This window comes from Scyliorhinus canicula, chromosome 1 (assembly GCF_902713615.1).
Source record: "Scyliorhinus canicula chromosome 1, sScyCan1.1, whole genome shotgun sequence".
Taxonomy (NCBI): domain Eukaryota; kingdom Metazoa; phylum Chordata; class Chondrichthyes; order Carcharhiniformes; family Scyliorhinidae; genus Scyliorhinus; species Scyliorhinus canicula.
In genome coordinates this window covers 110,480,952-110,497,370 of record NC_052146.1, presented here as the reverse complement: position 1 = coordinate 110,497,370, position 16,419 = coordinate 110,480,952, and the positions used below count along the sequence as shown (strand labels likewise).

General features: G+C 49.4%; 1 protein-coding gene across 2 annotated transcripts in view; it reads left to right on the top strand.

The window, feature by feature from the left end:
* Positions 1-16,419, top strand: part of LOC119966199 (mannosyl-oligosaccharide 1,2-alpha-mannosidase IA-like) — a 345,095-nt gene that overhangs the window by 197,641 nt on the left and 131,035 nt on the right. For both annotated transcript variants that reach the window (XM_038797530.1, XM_038797540.1), the window contains exon 2: positions 3,249-3,345. In XM_038797530.1, coding sequence (XP_038653458.1) covers positions 3,249-3,345 — 97 coding nt within the window. The remainder of the gene's footprint in view (positions 1-3,248; positions 3,346-16,419) is intronic.

The window sequence follows — 16,419 nt, the reverse complement described above, 5'->3', positions numbered from 1 at the left end:
ATAAATTCCCTCTTTTGTCTTTCAGTGGGCCAATCCTTTCTCCAGTTACCTTTTTTTTTATAAATTTAGAGTACCCAATTATTTTTTCCAATTAAGGGGCAATTTAGAATGGTCAATCCACCTATCCTGCACATCTTTTGGGTTGTGGGGGTGAAACCCACGCAGACACGGGGAGAATGTGCAAACTCCACACGGACAGTGACCCAGGGCCGGGATTTGAACCCGGGTCCTCAGCGCCGTAGGCAACAATGCTAACCACTGTGCCACCATGCTGCCCCTTTCTCCAGTTACCTTCTTGCTCCTTGTATACGAATAAAAGGCTTTGGGATTTTCCTTAACCCTGTTAGCCAAAGATATTTCATGACCCCTTTTAGCCCTCTTTATTGCGCGTTTGAGATTTGTCCTACTTTCCCAATATTCCTCCAAAGCTTCATCAGTTTTAAGTCGCCTAGATCTTATGTATGCTTCCTTTTTCATCTTAGCTAGTCTCACAATTCCACCCGTCATCCATGGTTCCCTAATCTTGCCATTCCTATCCCTCATTTTCACAGGACATGTCTGTCCTGCACTCTAATCAACCTTTCCTTAAAAGACTCCCACATTTCAAACGTGGATTTACCCTTAAACAGCTGCTCCCAATCCACATTCCCTAGCTCCTGCCGAATTTTGTTATACTTGGCCTTTCCCCAATTTAAGAAGTCTTACAACACCAGGTTAAAGTCCAACAGGTTTGTTTCAAACACGAGCTTTCGGAGCACGGCTCCTTCTTCAGGTGAAGAAGGAGCCGTGCTCCGAAAGCTCGTGTTTGAAACAAACCTGTTGGACTTTAACCTGGTGTTGTAAGACTTCTTACTGTGCTCACCCCAGTCCAACGCCGGCATCTCCACATCATTTCCCCAATTTAGCACTCTTCCTTTAGGACCACTCTCGCCTTTGTCCGTGAGTATTCTAAAACTTAAGGAATTGTGATCGCTATTCCCAAAGTAATTACCGACTGAAACTTCAACCACCTGGCCGGGATCATTCCCCAATACCAGGTCCAGTATGGCCCCTTCCCGAGTTGGACTATTTACATACTGCTCTAAAAAACTCTCCTGGCTGCTCTTTACAAATTCTGTTCCATTTACTCCTCCCAACACTACATGAGTCCCATTCAATGTTGGGGAAGTTAAAATCTCCCATCACGACCACCCTATTGCTCCTACATTTTCCTATAATCTGTCTACATATTTGTACCTCCACTTCACTCTAGCTTTTGGGAGGCCTGTAGTAAAGTCCCAACAACGTTTCTGCACCCTTCCTGTTTCTTAGCTCTACCCATATTGCCTCTGCTCGAATCCTCCATCATGCCCTCCTTAATCACAGCTGTGATATCAGCTCTGACCAGTAATGCAACTCCTCCACCCCTTTTACCTCCCTCTCTATCCCTCCTGAAGCATCTATACCCTGGGATATTTTGTTGCCAGTCTTGCCCTTCCCTCAACCAAGTCTCAGTAATACCAATAACATCTTATTCCCAGGTACTAATCCAAGCCCTAAATTCATCTGCCTTACCTGCTACACTTCTCGCATTGAAACAAATGCACCTCAGACCATCTGTCCCTTTGCGTTCATCATCTCTTCCCTGTCTACTCTTCCCCTAGGTCACATTGAGTTTATTATCTAAAACCGTACTGGCTTTAGTTGCTGCCTCTTTACTGACCTCTAACTTCCTAATCTGGTTCCCATCTCTTTTAGAACCCTGGGGTATAGTCCATCCGGTTCAGGTGACTTATCCACCTTTTAGACCTTTCAGTTTCCCCAGAACTTTCTCCTTAATGATGGCCACTGCACTTAGCTCTGCCCCCTGATTCTCCTGGAGCTCTGGCATCCCACTGGTGTCTTCTACCGTGAGTACTGATGCAAAGTAACTATTCAGTTCGTCTGCCATTTCTTTATTTCCTATAATTACTTCTCTAGCCACGTTTTCCACTGGTCCAATGTCTATTTTTGCCTCTCTTACCTTTTTATATTTTGAAAAATACTCTTCTTATCATCTTTTTATTACTAGCTAGCTTGCTTCATGTTTCATCTTCTCTCCCCTTATTGCTTTTGTGATTGTCCTCTGCTCTCTTTTAAAGGCTTCCTAATCCTCGCCACTTTGTATGCTTTACCCGTATACGATGAACAAATGATTACACAAGTCGCTTAATACAACAATAGTTTAGTGACAAACACACAAGGTTAATAATCAATTGCACACGCATGCAAGTTGAACTCTGAATTAATACACTAAACGACCTTAACTTCCAAGTGACTGGCAAGTACAGTGCAGATAAGGCCTGATCTGTAATCTTGTAGTCTAGCAGTGCTGGAGTTCTTGTTGCTGGTTGTCTGTGTCCTCGGATCTGGTCCCTCTGTGGGTGGTGGTCTTCTTGGCTGATGATGGTATCACCGTTGTTGGCTGTCGAAAGCTGCAGTCGAGAAAGCGAGTGCTGGGCTGCGCAGCACTTTTTATCCCTGAGATTTTCTCGTGCTTTTGGGCGGTCCCAGGTGAAGGTCCAATGGACCGATCAGGTCTCAATCACGCTGATCGATCTTAGCCAATTGAGGGCAGGCAGACCCGATGGCTGGGCGGGTCCCTGTCGGCCATAGCCATTAATGCCCGAGGCACATAGACCTTCCCAAATAAAGAGAGCAGGCGCCATTGAGTCTGCCACTTACTGACAGTTTCTACCTGGAGCCCATTGTTCCAGGCTGGCCTTTTTCCTATGTTAGTTTCAGCACAAGTCTGAGCTGTAACCGTTTGTATATTTGCAATTTGCAGCCTGTCTGTGCTCAGGCTTGGCCAGATTTTCCATCGATATAGAACATACAGCGCAGAAGAAGGCCATTTGATGAGTCAGGAATGAAGCATCAGAAATTTAAAATTATTATGGAGCTTAATTTAATCTCGAGTGGTATTTCTTTGCTGCTGAGAGTGCATCAGCGTAAGAATGGAAAGCAGGGGCAGATTTTGAGGCAAAACTGGTTTTCAATGCTTTTTCTGATCTCTGTTTATTGATCCCTTGCAATTCAGCTTTAAACTCCAGTTTGATTTCGGCATATTTCACAGTCTATCTATTAAACTTTCAGATATAGATTTTCTATATTTGTTAAACTTTTATCCTTTCCTTTCAGCTCTCCCATCATTTATATCCATGTTGCTGCAATCACATTTACCTGTACACAACAAGAAAAAACTGTTTATTGTCTTTTTTGGTCGGCAGATGATGAAATTTGCCTGGGATAACTACAGACAATATGCATGGGGAACAAATGAACTCAAGCCATTATCGAAGAGTGGACATTCAAGTGGCCTGTTTGGTGAGTGATTTGGCAAAATAATTATTCTTTACACAGATTTTTATTGAACAGGGACATTGTCCATCACAGTTGGCACATCTTTGTTACGAGAAAATTGCAACTAATTGAACAAAAGCTGCATCTGAGTCCTTCCGGTAAAGCACGTTTGGAGGTAGAGAATAATGGAGGGGTAAGGATGGGATGTTTTTTGGGTGGGAGTGGAGGGAGGCTCCGGGGATCTATAATGGAACTAGTGTATAGGTGTAGGGTGATAACGCGCCAGTGTGTGGTGTTGAGGGGGGAGATCTAACCAAAGCAATGGATGATGAAACGAGTGGTCATTGAGATCGTTGGGGGGCAATAGGTGGGATCTGGAACTAAAGTTAGGACTGTAAAGTGAAAACTGAATTTCTTAATTTACAGAGAAACCCATTCCTTTGACCAATCTGAATGATGTAAGTTAAGAGTTCAACCCTCAGGTCTCACCTCACAAAAGCCCTGTTAGAAGAAAAACATCCCTGTTCCTTTTCAACTAGTTTTAGCAGTTTTGGTAACTGCTCTATCAGTCATTCTTTAGCCAGCTGAAACATCCTGGTTTCTCGGACCTTAGTTTCTAAAAGTAGACTTACCTTGGATATAAGGATCTCCTGCTCGCTCCTTGGTTTCAGCAGATTAACATGATAGTTCTGCTTCTTCCATCTTCTTGCAAGTTGATTAACTTTATACCTTACAAGCCTTACTCATTTCATAACTTCGTATAGGCCCTGCCCATTGAGCTGCCAGGAGGTGGAATCTGAACCAAAACCCAGTTGTCCTGATGGAACTGTCCCTCCCCACCCCGCTTATTATAGTATAGGTGTTCGTTCACTTGGGCCTTTTTTTAGTGTTCCAATAATAATAATAAACCTTTATTGTCACAAGTAGGTTTACATTAACACTGCAATGAAATTACTGTGAAAAGCCCCTGGTCGCCACATTCCGGTGCCTGTTTGGGTACACAGAGGGAGAATTCAGAATTCTTAGCTGGTATGGGAATCGAACCCGCACTGCTGACCTTTGTTCTGCATCACAAAGCAGCTTTCTAGCCCACTGAGCTAAACCAGCCCATAACTAAACCATTATAGGAGTGACTGCTTCTACCTCCTCCCTTGTTTTCAGGCTGTGTTCCAGCACATTCTGAGAGGGCTATTGAGTTCCTCCCATTCTTCCCTAATAACATCTGGAAGACTATGGGGTTGTCTCCCATAAAGAAGCTTGAAAGATGAAAAACCCAGAGGCCTGAAGAACTTTCTGAATTGCAAACATTATATACGGTAACAAGACATCCCTGTCTACTGTTTTTAAACATAGTTTTCAAAGCTTTATTGAAACACTACCACTCTGATCATTCTGGGGATGATATATTGAGGTTCACAGAGCCTTATAACAGGACACAAATGTCTTGCATTTGTCTAATTCCCTGACCTATGAGAATCTCCCAAGAATTTCTATCCTAGAGGACACCATTACTTATGTATTCACTGGCAAAAGTTTTTTGATGCCATATTAAGTGAGGGACTAGCCTCTGGATGCCTGGTCAGCTTCGATTTTCAGGAAAATATATTTGTATACTCTTGGCAGATCCGTCCAGGGACCAAACCAGGCTGATAACAATTGTTAAAAATGGTAAATCTCTGGAGTGCAGAGATTAGGGGCGGGGCCGGATGAGAATCCCCGCGGCTGGCGCAAATCGCGCCACGCCAGCATGCGATTCTCTGCAGAATGGAGGCCGGCTGCGGCAAAAGAATTCAAGGGTTTTATGGAACGGATGCGGGGAGTAAACCCATGGAGATTTGTACGGCCGAGGACGAAGGAGTTTTCCTATTTTTCACATGTCCACAAGATATACTGTCGCATCTACTTTTTTGTTCTGAGCAGGGCGCTAATACCGAAGGTGGTGGACAATGAGTACTCAGCAATCGCGGTGTCGGATCATGCCCCGCATTGGGTGGATTTACGTGTTAGTGTGGAAAGAGGGCAACACCCGCTGTGGAGACTGGATCTGGGGTTGCTAGCGGACAAAGCGATCTATAAAATGTTAACAGGTCCATCCAGAACTACCTGGAAACAAATGATACGTGGGAAGTATCTGCAGCGATGGCCTGGGAAGCTTTGAAACCAGTAGTCAGAGGGGAATTAATCTCGATACGGGCCCACAGAAAAGCCGGAATGGGCTGAGGGAGACAGGTTAGTTCAGGAGATACTCCAGGTGGACAGGAGATACTTGGAGGTCCTGGACAAGGGGCTACTGAGGGAGCGGCAGAGGTTACAGTTGGGGTTTGAGCTGTTGACCACAGGGAAAGCAGTGGAACAGTTGAGGAAGGCAAAAGGGGCGATCTACGATTATGGGGAAAAGGCAAGCAGAATGTTGGTGCACCAGCTAAGGAAAGAGGCGGCCAGGGAGATAGGTAAAGTAAAGAGTAGAGATGGTAATACTGTCCTGGACTCAGCAGGGGTGAACAAGGTGTTTAAGGACTTTTATAGTAAATTATATGAGTGGGAGCCCCTGGCTCGGGTGCAATGCGGGTCATACAGGCCGATTTCTCGACTGAATGTGGATGCCAAACTGCTGGCTAAGGTACTGGCCACAAGGATAGAGGACTGTGTCCGTTCTTTCTTGGCCCACCTCAAAACGTGTTCCTTGTCCATGAAACAGTGAAAACGTACCAATGGCCCTCGGCGGCTCGTTCGCTCTGGGCTTCCTCGCAACGGCTCTGTGTGCTCTGCCCAATTCCAGGGGCTAAGGGAACGCCCCCGTCAACGTCTCCAACATGTCCGTCACATAGGCCTTCTCATCCGATCCCTCGCTGCCTCCCGGGAGGCCAACAATTCTGCGATTCTGTCTCCTGGACCTATTGGGGTGATAGGGGAAGACCAGATGGGATTTGTTAAGGCAACCCCCTGGTTGCCGCTGCTGCTGACCTAGTTCCCTATCGTTGAGCCAGAAAGTCGAGGAAAGGCTGCCACTGCCTAAATAACCCTTGTACCGACCCCCTCAGGGCGAATTTGACCTTCTCCAGCTTAATGAATCCTGCCATGTCATTGATCCAGGTCTCCACGCTTGGTGGCTCGCATCTTTCCATTGCAACAAGATTCTCCGCCGGGCTACTAGGGACGCAAAGGCCAAAACACCGGCGTCTTTCGCCTCCTGCACTCCCGGCTCCACCCCAAATATCGCGAGTCCCCAGCCTGGCTTGACCCTGGACCCTACCACCCTCGACACTGTCCTCGCCACTCCCTGCCACAATTCCCCCAGTGCCAGGCATGCCCAAAACATATGGGCATGGTTCGCTGGACTCCCCGAACACCTAATGCACCTGTCCTCACCCCCAAAAAACCTGCTCATCCTCGTCCCGGACATATGAGCCCTGTGCAGTACCTTGAACTGGATGAGGCTAAGCCTCGCACATGAAGAGGAGGAGTTCACCCTCTCCAGGGCGTTCGCCCATGTCCCCCCCCTCAACCTGCTCCCCAGCTCCACTTCCCACTTAGCCTTCAGCTCCTCTACCGACGCCTCCTCCACCTCCTGCATCACCTGGTAGATGTCGGACACCTTCCCATCCCCGACCCACACCCCCGAAAGCACCCTATCCCTTACCCCCCGCGGGGGCAGCAAAGGGAACCCCTCCACCTGCCGCCTAGCAAACGCCTTGACCTGAAGGTGCCTGAACATATTCCCCGGGGGGAGCTCAAACTTCTCCTCCAATTCACCAAGGCTCGCAAACCTCCCGTCAAAGAACAGGTCTCCCAACTTCCTTATGCCCGCCCTGTGCCACCCCAGGAACCCGCCATCATTGTTCCCTGGGACAAACCGGTGGTTCCCCCGCAGCGGGGTCTCCACCGAGCCACCCACTTCCCCCCTGTGTCGCCTCCACTGCCCCCAAATCTTGAGGGTAGCCGCCACCACCGGGCTCGTGGTGTACCTCGTTGGAGGGAGCGGCAACGGCGCAGTTACCAGCGCCTTCAGGCTCGTGCCTCCGCAGGACACCATCTCCATCCGTTTCCATGCTGCCCCCTCCCCATCCATTAACAACTTGCGTACCATCGAGACATTAGCTGCCCAATAGTACCCAGAGAGGTTGGGCAGCACCAGCCCCCCTCCATCCCTGCCCCGCTCCAAAAAGACCCTCCTCGCCCTCGGTGTCCCATGCGCCCAAACAAATCCCGTGATGCTGCTGTTCACCCTCCTAAAAAAGGCCCTCGGAATAAGGATGGGGAGGCACTGGAACAAAAACAAAAACCTCGGGAGCACCGTCATTTTAACGGACTGTACTCTATCCGCCAACGACAGCGGCAGCATGTCCCACCTTTTGAACTCCTCCTCCATCTGCTCCACCTACCTAGTAAAATTGAGCTTGTGCAAAGTCCCCCAACTCCTAGCCACCTGAACCCCCAGGTACCTAAAACTCCTCACTGCCGTTTTTAGCGGGAGCCTACCAATCACCTGCTCCTGATCACCCGGGTGTACAACAAACAGCTCGCTCTTGCCCAGGTTCAACTTGTAGCCCGAGAAACTCCCAAACTCAGCAAGAATCTCCATCACCTCCAGCATTCCCCCCCCCCCCCCCCCGGCCGGGTCTGCTACATACAGCAACAAGTCATCTGCATAAAGTGACACTCGGTGCTCCTCCCCACCCCGCACCAGACCCCTCCACCTCCCCGACTCCCTTAGCGCCATGGCCAGAGGCTCAATTGCAAACGCAAAAAGCAAGGGGGACAAGGGGCACCCCTGCCTCGTCCCACGGTAGAGCCTGAAGTACTCGGACCTCCTCCCATTTGTCGCTACGCTCGCCATCGGGGCCTCGTACAGCAACCTCACCCATTTAATAAACCCCTCCCCAAACCCGAACCTCTCTATCACCTCCCACAAGTACCCCCACTCAACCCTATCAAAGGCCTTCTCCGCATCTAATGCCACCACAATCTCCGCCTCTCCTTCTGCCGCCGGCATCATTATCACATTTAGCAGCCTTCGCACGTTAGTGTTCAGCTGCCTCCCCTTCACAAATCCTGTCTGATCTTCATGCATCACCCCCGGCACACAGTCCTCTATTCTAGTGGCCAAGATCTTTGTCAGCAACTTGGCGTCCACGTTCAACAGTGAAATTGGCCTGTATGATCCACACTGCAGGGGGTCCTTATCCGCTTCAGGGTCAGGGAAATCAGCGCCCGTGACATCGTCGGGGGCAAAACTCCCCCCTCCCATGCCTCGTTAAAGGTCCGAACCAACAGGGGGCCCAACAGGTCCGCATATTTTTTTATAAAATTCAACCGGGAACCCATCCGGTCCCGGCGCCTTCCCCGACTGCATGTGGCCAATCCCTCTAACCAGCTCCTCCAACTCGATCGGCGCCCCCAGTCCCTCCACCTGCTCCTCCTGCACCCTTGGAAATCGCAGCCTGTTCAAAAAGCTCTCCATTCCCCCCCCCCCCCCCACCACCGGCGGCTCCGACCGGTACAGTTCCCTGTAGAAGTCCCTGAAGACCCCATTAACCTCTACCCCCTTCCGCACCACATTCCCACCCCTATGCTTCACTCCACCAATCTTCCTAGCCACTTCCCACTTGCGGAGCTGATGCGCCAGCATCCTGCTCGCCTTCTCCCCATATTCGTAGACCGCTCCCAGCGCCTTCCTCCACTGTGTCTCCGCCTTTCTGGTGGTCAGTAAATCAAACTTAGCCTGCAGGCTACGCCGCTCCCCGAACAATCCCTCCTCCGGGGCATCCGCATACCTCCTATCTACACTCAGCAGCTCCCCACCAGTCTCTCCCTCTCCCTATGGGCTCGGATGGAAATTCGCTCCCCCCTAATCACTGCCTTCAGCCTCTACGCAGATAACCTGCTCTTGTACATTTTGGACCCTTTGGAGGCGATGGGGGAAGTAATGTGAATCTTGGGGGAATTTGGCAATTTTTCAGGGTATAAATTCAACATGGGGAAAAGCGAGATGTTTACGATGCAGGCAAGAGGGCAGGAGAAGAGACTGGGAGAGCTGCCGCTTGGAATGGTAGGGAAGAGCTTTCGATATCTGGGAATCCAGGTGGCCCGGGAATGGGAGGCACTGCACAAGTTAAACCTATTCCGGTTGGTAGAACAAATGGAAGGGGGCTTTAAGAGATGGGACATGCTCCCGCTATCACTGGCGGGGAGGGTACAGACCGTGAAAATGACGGTCCTCCCCAGATTTCTGTTTGTCTTTCAGTGCCTCCCCATCTTCATCGCTAAGGTCTTTTTCAAGCTGGGCTTTGTGTGGGTGAGTAAAACCCTGCGAGTGAAGAAAGTGTTGCTGGAGTGCAGTCGGGGGGATGGTGGGTTGGTGCTGCCAAACTTCTGCAATTATTACTGGGTGGCTAATATAGCCATGATTAGGAAGTGGGTAGTGGGGGAGGGGGTGGCATGGGAGCAGATGGAGGTGGCATCATGTGAAGACACCAGTTTGGGAGAACTGGTAATGGCACCATTGCTGTTCTTGCTGGCCCAATACTCCACAAGTCCGGTGATAGTGGCGGCTCTGAGGATCTGGGGGCAAAGGAGGAGATATAAGAGAGTAAGGGAGCATCGATTTGGACCCCAATTTATAATAACCACAGGTTTGTACCGGGTAGGCTAGATGGCGTGTTCTGGAGTTGGCAGAGGACAGGAATTAGAAGGATGGGGGGTCTATTTATAGACGGGAGCTTTCCCAGCTTGAAAGCTTTGGAGGATAAATTTAAATTGCCAGCAGGGAATGGGTTTAGGTATTTGCAGGTGCGAGACTTCCTGAGAAAACAGGTGCCGGCCTTTCCGCTGATGCCGCCATGGGGGATACGGGATAGAGTAGTTTCCAGTACCTGGGTGGGGGCAGGGCAATGTGTCTGATATTTACAAGGAGTTTTCGGAGGCAGAGGGTTGGAGGATCTTAAGGGCAAGCGAGAGGAGAGATAGAGGCGGGGCTATGGGCGAATGCCCTAAGCAGGGTTAATACCGCCACATCATGTGCCAGGCTTAGCCTGATGCAATTGAAGGTAGTCCACCGGGCACACATGACAGCGGCTAGGATGCGTAAGTTCTTCGGGGTTGAGTATAGGTGTGCGAGGTGCGCGGGAAGCACAGCAAATCAAGTCCACATGTTTTGGGCATGCCTGAAGCTTAAGAGGGTTTTGGCAGGATTTTGCTCAGTCAATGTCCAGGGTACTAAAAACACGGGTGGTGCTGAGTCCGGAGGTAGCGATCTTTGGAGTATCGGAAGAGCCGGGAGTTCAGGGGGCGAAAGAGGCTGACGTCTTGGCCTTTTTCCTCCCTGGTAGCCCTGAGATGGATCTTGTTAATGTGGAAGGACTCTAAGCCCCCGAGTGTAGAGACCTGGGTTAGTGACATGGCTGGGTTTCTCAGTCTCGAGAAAATAAAGTTGGCCTTCAGAGGGTCAATGGTCGGGTTCACCCGGAGGTGGCAGCCGTTCGTCGACTTTCTCGGGGGGAAATTAAAATGTCAGCAGATGCAGTATTCCGGGGGGGGGGGGGGGGGGCAGATTCCAGAATGAAACCCTGGCTCAAAAGACCGTAACTTTTTTGTTTGAATAAAATGTGCAAGAACAGAGTCACAGGACTGCTGATTAGTTTCAACATGCATAAATACATTTATTAACCATGAAGACATTGGATTATGATACAATTCTTCTTTACTTAGCTCAACAATTATACAGATTTTGAGACGAACATGGATTACCAAGTACCCCTGAAGCTACAATGATCTCATTAACACAAAGCCTCTTGAAGCACGCAGATTCTGTGGCCAAATACACACACTCTGCTCTGAACCCAAGTTAATGTCTGTGGGTTACTTCTCAACCACCCCACCCCCGATGACTGCCACATGAGTTTCCGAACTACACTCCCAAATACGCGCGTTAAAATCTTCTCTTGTAACAATGATTTCCCTTTACGATTGCATTCCGAAATCCAGACCAGGTTTCCCAAATGACACTTTTAAACCAAGTTTCTTTTTCACTTTTTTTTTGCATCTTTTTATTGGTTTTCAAACTTTTATGTTACATATTTCAGTTTGTACGATTAGTTTACAGGTTTCATAGCTACACAGTATTTTGGGATGGCAACTAGGGAAAGACTAGCATTAAACGACAAATATAGACTAAAGTATAATGAGAGAACACACAAACAAACACAGATCACTATACAGATTTTATTTTCAAATACGGTTGTTATGCCTCACCTACCCTTCCTGACGTTGGCCCTAGCATGAGTTGCTCCACGTGTTGCTGCTTGCTGCCCCCCCCCAAGGCTCCGCTTGTCCCCTTGGTTCTTTTCCCTCCCCCCAGTGGCTAGCTGCGAACAGATCTTGGAACAAGCTGTGGAACGGCTTCCACGTCTTGTGCATACGACTCCTGAACACAGTTAAAGTCTCCCCCCATGATGAGTTGGTGGGCCTTATGTCGGGAATTTCCACCATGGTCATTTTAATGACATCTGCATAGTCCCAGTTGGGAACGTACACGTTTACAAGGACCACTGGTGCCCCACTCAGGACACCACTAACCATGATGTACTGTTCTCCTCGGTCCGTAACCATCCTCGGCGCTGTAAACACAGTCCTCTTTTTGAGCAGTATGGCACCCCTCTAGGCCTCATTCCATAGCATGAATAGTGCATCTCTCACTCAGCTCTTTCTTACCTACAGTCGGTACTTCTCTCTCAGATGTGTTGCTCGGGGGAAGACCATGTCGGCTTGCATACTCTTCAGGTGGCAAAGACCCTGGATCTTTTCACTGGGCCGTTAAGTCCCCTGATATTTTAAGTAAAAATTCTGATGGGGGGGTGGCATTCTGTCCCCCGCGCGGGGGATCAGCCATACTTAACTTGTGGGTGCACCCCTGTACTCCGGCGATTCCCGTTGTTAGGGGGCCATCCGAAATGGCTGCCATTTGAGGTCACGTACCAACCAACTAGAGAACAGCTTCTTCCCTGGTCTTCATCCCACCTCAGGCAGAAGTGAAGAAGGAGCCGGACGAACTGTACACAGTTACAAACAATGAGGCAATGAAGCCTTATTCATCGTGGCTGGGGATTTCAACAAGGCCAACCACGAGTGTACTGTCAGACGTTTGAATGTATCTACCTCATATTAAGTTGATCTTTTCTCTACACCATAGCAATGATTGTAACATTATATTCTGCAGTCTTTCCTACTTTCCCTATGTATGGTATGCATTGTCTGTTTAGCATGCAAGAAACAATACAGTAATAAATACTGTATACTAATACATGTGACAATAATAAATCAAATCAAATCAGTCACCGTGCTCAGCTTGAAGCTTAGCTCCAAGGTCTCCCTTTGTCTGGGTACACTAAAGATGGCCGCCAGGAGCGACCAAGGAAGGGGCAGATCACAGGACCTGACCCAGCCTGTCTCAGGAAGCCCCTATCTGCAGTCCGGGAGACTCCGACACACTGCAAGGTATTCCCATGCTCATCGAACGCTGGGACCCGACCGAATCACGACCAGCATCCGGAACCCTGCCAGACACTACCCCGGAGACGTAACCAGCGCCCCGGACCTCGCCAGACGCAACCACCTACTTTCCACAAGGTTAGACTTCTCTCATCAGATCCTGGGACCGTCCAGCCGCAGCCGCCGACCAAGGAAGCGAGGGAAATGCGGCGGTCTGCAGGTGAGACAAAAGTAACGTTGTTTCAACACTCCCTCCCCAACATACTGGCAAACGTCCAAGTGATCGAAAATAAGCTGGACGAACTACTCTAGACTTGCCTCTCAGAGGGAGGTAAGACACTGCTGTGTGCTCTGTGTCACAGTCATGGCTCACCCCTAACTCGCCCTACTGTGCCATACAACCTGAAGGCTTCTCAATTCACCACGTCATCAGGCAAAGCAAAGGGTGGAGGGGTTTGCCTCCTCATTAACTCCTCCTGTTGCTTGGATGTGATGACCCTGGCGACCTACTGCTCCCTGGACCTGGAATACCAGACTGTGAAGTGCCACCTATACTATCTTCGATGTGAGTTCACTTCAGCCATTATCACAGTGGTCTACATCCCACCCCAGGCAGAAGTGGAGAAGGAGCCGGACGAACTGTACACAGTTTTATAAACCACAACAAAGCAGAACTACCAGAGGCCTTATTCATCATGGCTGGGGATTTCAACAAGGCCAACCTCAAGAGTGTACTGCCAAAATTTCACCAACACATTTCCTGTCTCACCAGGGGCAAAAACACTCAACCACTGCTACACAAAAATCAAAGGCACCTACCGTTCCATCCCCTGACCGCACTTTGGAAAATCAGACCATAAGACGGTTCTCCTTCTCATGGCATACAAGCAGAAACTTAAGCGGGACAATCCGGCTGAGAAGGTCATGCAGTGCTGGTTCGAGGAAACAGAAGAGCTCCTATATGACTGCTTGGAGACAGTGGACTGGCCCGTATTTAAGAACTCACCGATCAACCTAAACGAGTATGCCGCCACCGTCACAGACTTCATCACGCTAGCACGACAGCGTGCCAAAGAAAGCAGTACGTACATTTTCCCCAACCGGAAACCATGGCTTAATCGGGAGATTGGCTCAACAACACATCCCTGCTCCTATACTCGCAGCCTCTCGCAATGAAAGCCAACATACCATTTGCCTTCTTTACCACCTGCTGCATCTGCATGCATACCTTCAGCGGCTGGTACACAAAGACACCCAGGTCCCACTGCACACTCCCCGTTCTCCATTTACAGCCATTCAGGTAGTAATCTGCCGCCTTGTTTTTGCTTCCAAAGTGAATAACCTTCCATTTATCCAAATTATCCTGCATCTGCCATTGATTTTCCCACTCACCCAACTGACCACTAATGCATCCACTATTTCTAGAGCCACTTCCTCAAGTACTCTGGGATGTAGATTATCAGACCCTGGAGATTTAGCAGCCTTCAATCTCATTAATTTCGCCATCCCCATTTCTCTACTAATATTGATCTCCCTCAATTCTTCCCTCTCACTAAATCTTGCATTCTCCAACATTTCTGGTATCTGATGTGAAGACAGAACAAAAGTATGTACTCAGTTGCTCAGCCGTTTCTTTTGTCTCCTATTATACATTCCCCTGTTTCCGTCCAGGGGACCTACATTCGTATTCACCAATCTCTTTCTCTTCACGCACTTCTAGAAGCTCTTAGTGTCAGTCTTTATGTTCCCTGCAAACTTAGTTTCCCCTTTTTAATCAATCCCCTGGTTCTTTTTTGGCCGAATTGTAAAATGCTCCCAATCCCAAGACCTATAATTTTTCTTGGCCAATCTGTATGCTTCTTCCTTGGATTGGATACTATCTCCTTTCCTTTTGTAGGCCATGGATTAGCCGGTTTACCCATTTTGCTTTCGTGCCAGATAGGGATAAACAGTTGTTGCAGTTCCCCCATGCGTTCCTTGAATGTTTCCCATGGCTATCCACTGTCATCCGTTTGAGTAACTCTCCCCAATCTAGACTTCCAGTGGCGGCTATGAGGGAGTAAGTCGCAGATTTTGTGGCTCCCGCTCTGGCCGGACTTTTGGACCTTTTTCCCCCGACTTTTTTGCGTTTTTGGGCGCTGGCTTTGAAGGCGAAGTCAATCAGGCACTGGTTCCACACATTGATGTATGGAATGAAGAACCCCAAGGGCTTGAAAAGAGAGAAATAAGAAGACAAGCAAGGGCTGGGTGGAGGTTGTGGTAGAAGGCAATTATGTCTGGACCCCTGCTGATGGCCCAACCATCGACGGAGGAGTTGATGCAGGTCATTCAAGAGGGCTTCGCTAGGCAAAAACGGGACTGTCTAGATCCGATAAAGGAATCGATCGATCAGCTGGAGCGCAGGCTGGATGCCCAGGATTGGACGATTCAGAAGCTGGAGAAAGCGCTGGCAGACCAGGAGGAGCAGCAAATGGTGGTGGAGGTGGAGAGATGCTGAAGGATCAGGATGAAAGGGTGCTGGAGAAGGTAGAGGACCTGGAGAATAGGTCTCGCCGGCAGAACATAAGAATTGTCGGTCTCCCGGAGGGGGCTGATACTGGGGCGTTTGTGGCGAATCTGTTTCAGAAGCTTCTGGGGGAAGGGGCTTTTCCCCGACCGTTGGAGGTGGACAGGGCGTACAGAGCGCTGGCGAGGAAGCCGCCGCCGGGGACTCCCCAAGTGTGATGGTGGTCAGGTTCGTGGACAAGGAGTGTGTTCTCCAGTGGGCCAAGCGTACGCGGAGCTGCAAATGGGACAACAGCGTTTTGCCTGCTTACCAGGACCTGAGCGTGGAGGTGGCCAGAAGGAGGGCAGGCTTCAACCAAGTTAAGGCGATCCTGTTCAAGAAGCAGGTGAAATTTGGACTGTTGTACCCAGCACGTCTTTGGGTTGCGCACGAGGACCAGCACCATTATTTTGAGTCACCCGAAGATGCGATGGACTTCGCCAAGAAGAAAGGGCTGGTGTTGAACTGAGAACCTTTTGTTTAAAGTTGCAACTTTTTGAGCGATGTTTATACGTTTCTCTTGTTTTTTCTCTTCTATATTTGAGTTCTGTTGAAGAAAGGGGAAGTAAAACTTATTCGGTTTTGGTGGGGGTGGCTGGTGGGGCTTTTTACTTTGTATTAATTTGAATTACACTATTGTGGGGGCTTTCTGTGTGGTTTTTTTTGGGTGGTCTCTTATTTTATCCGGGCGATTGTTTGGGGTTGGTTTGATGAGGGAAGTGGTTTCGATGGGGGGGGAGAAGAGTTACTCTGCTGGCGAGGGAGAGACTTGGGTTTCAGGACAGAGAGGAGTTTGGGAGCTGCCAGGAGGCGGGCCGATGGAGGCACGGCGCATGGGCTAGTGGTGGGCCCAGGAAAGGGGGTGGATAATTGGCGGAGGGGGGTGCACGGTGCCCCCCAACTAGGCTGCTCACTTGGAATGTTAGAGGGTTGAATGGTCTGGTCAAGAGGGCACGTGTGTTCGCGCATCTGAGGGCTCTGAAGGCGGACATGGTAATGTTGCAGGAGACACACCTGGAAGTGGCAGATCAAGTCAGGCGAAGGAAGGGTTGGGTCAGTCAGGTCTT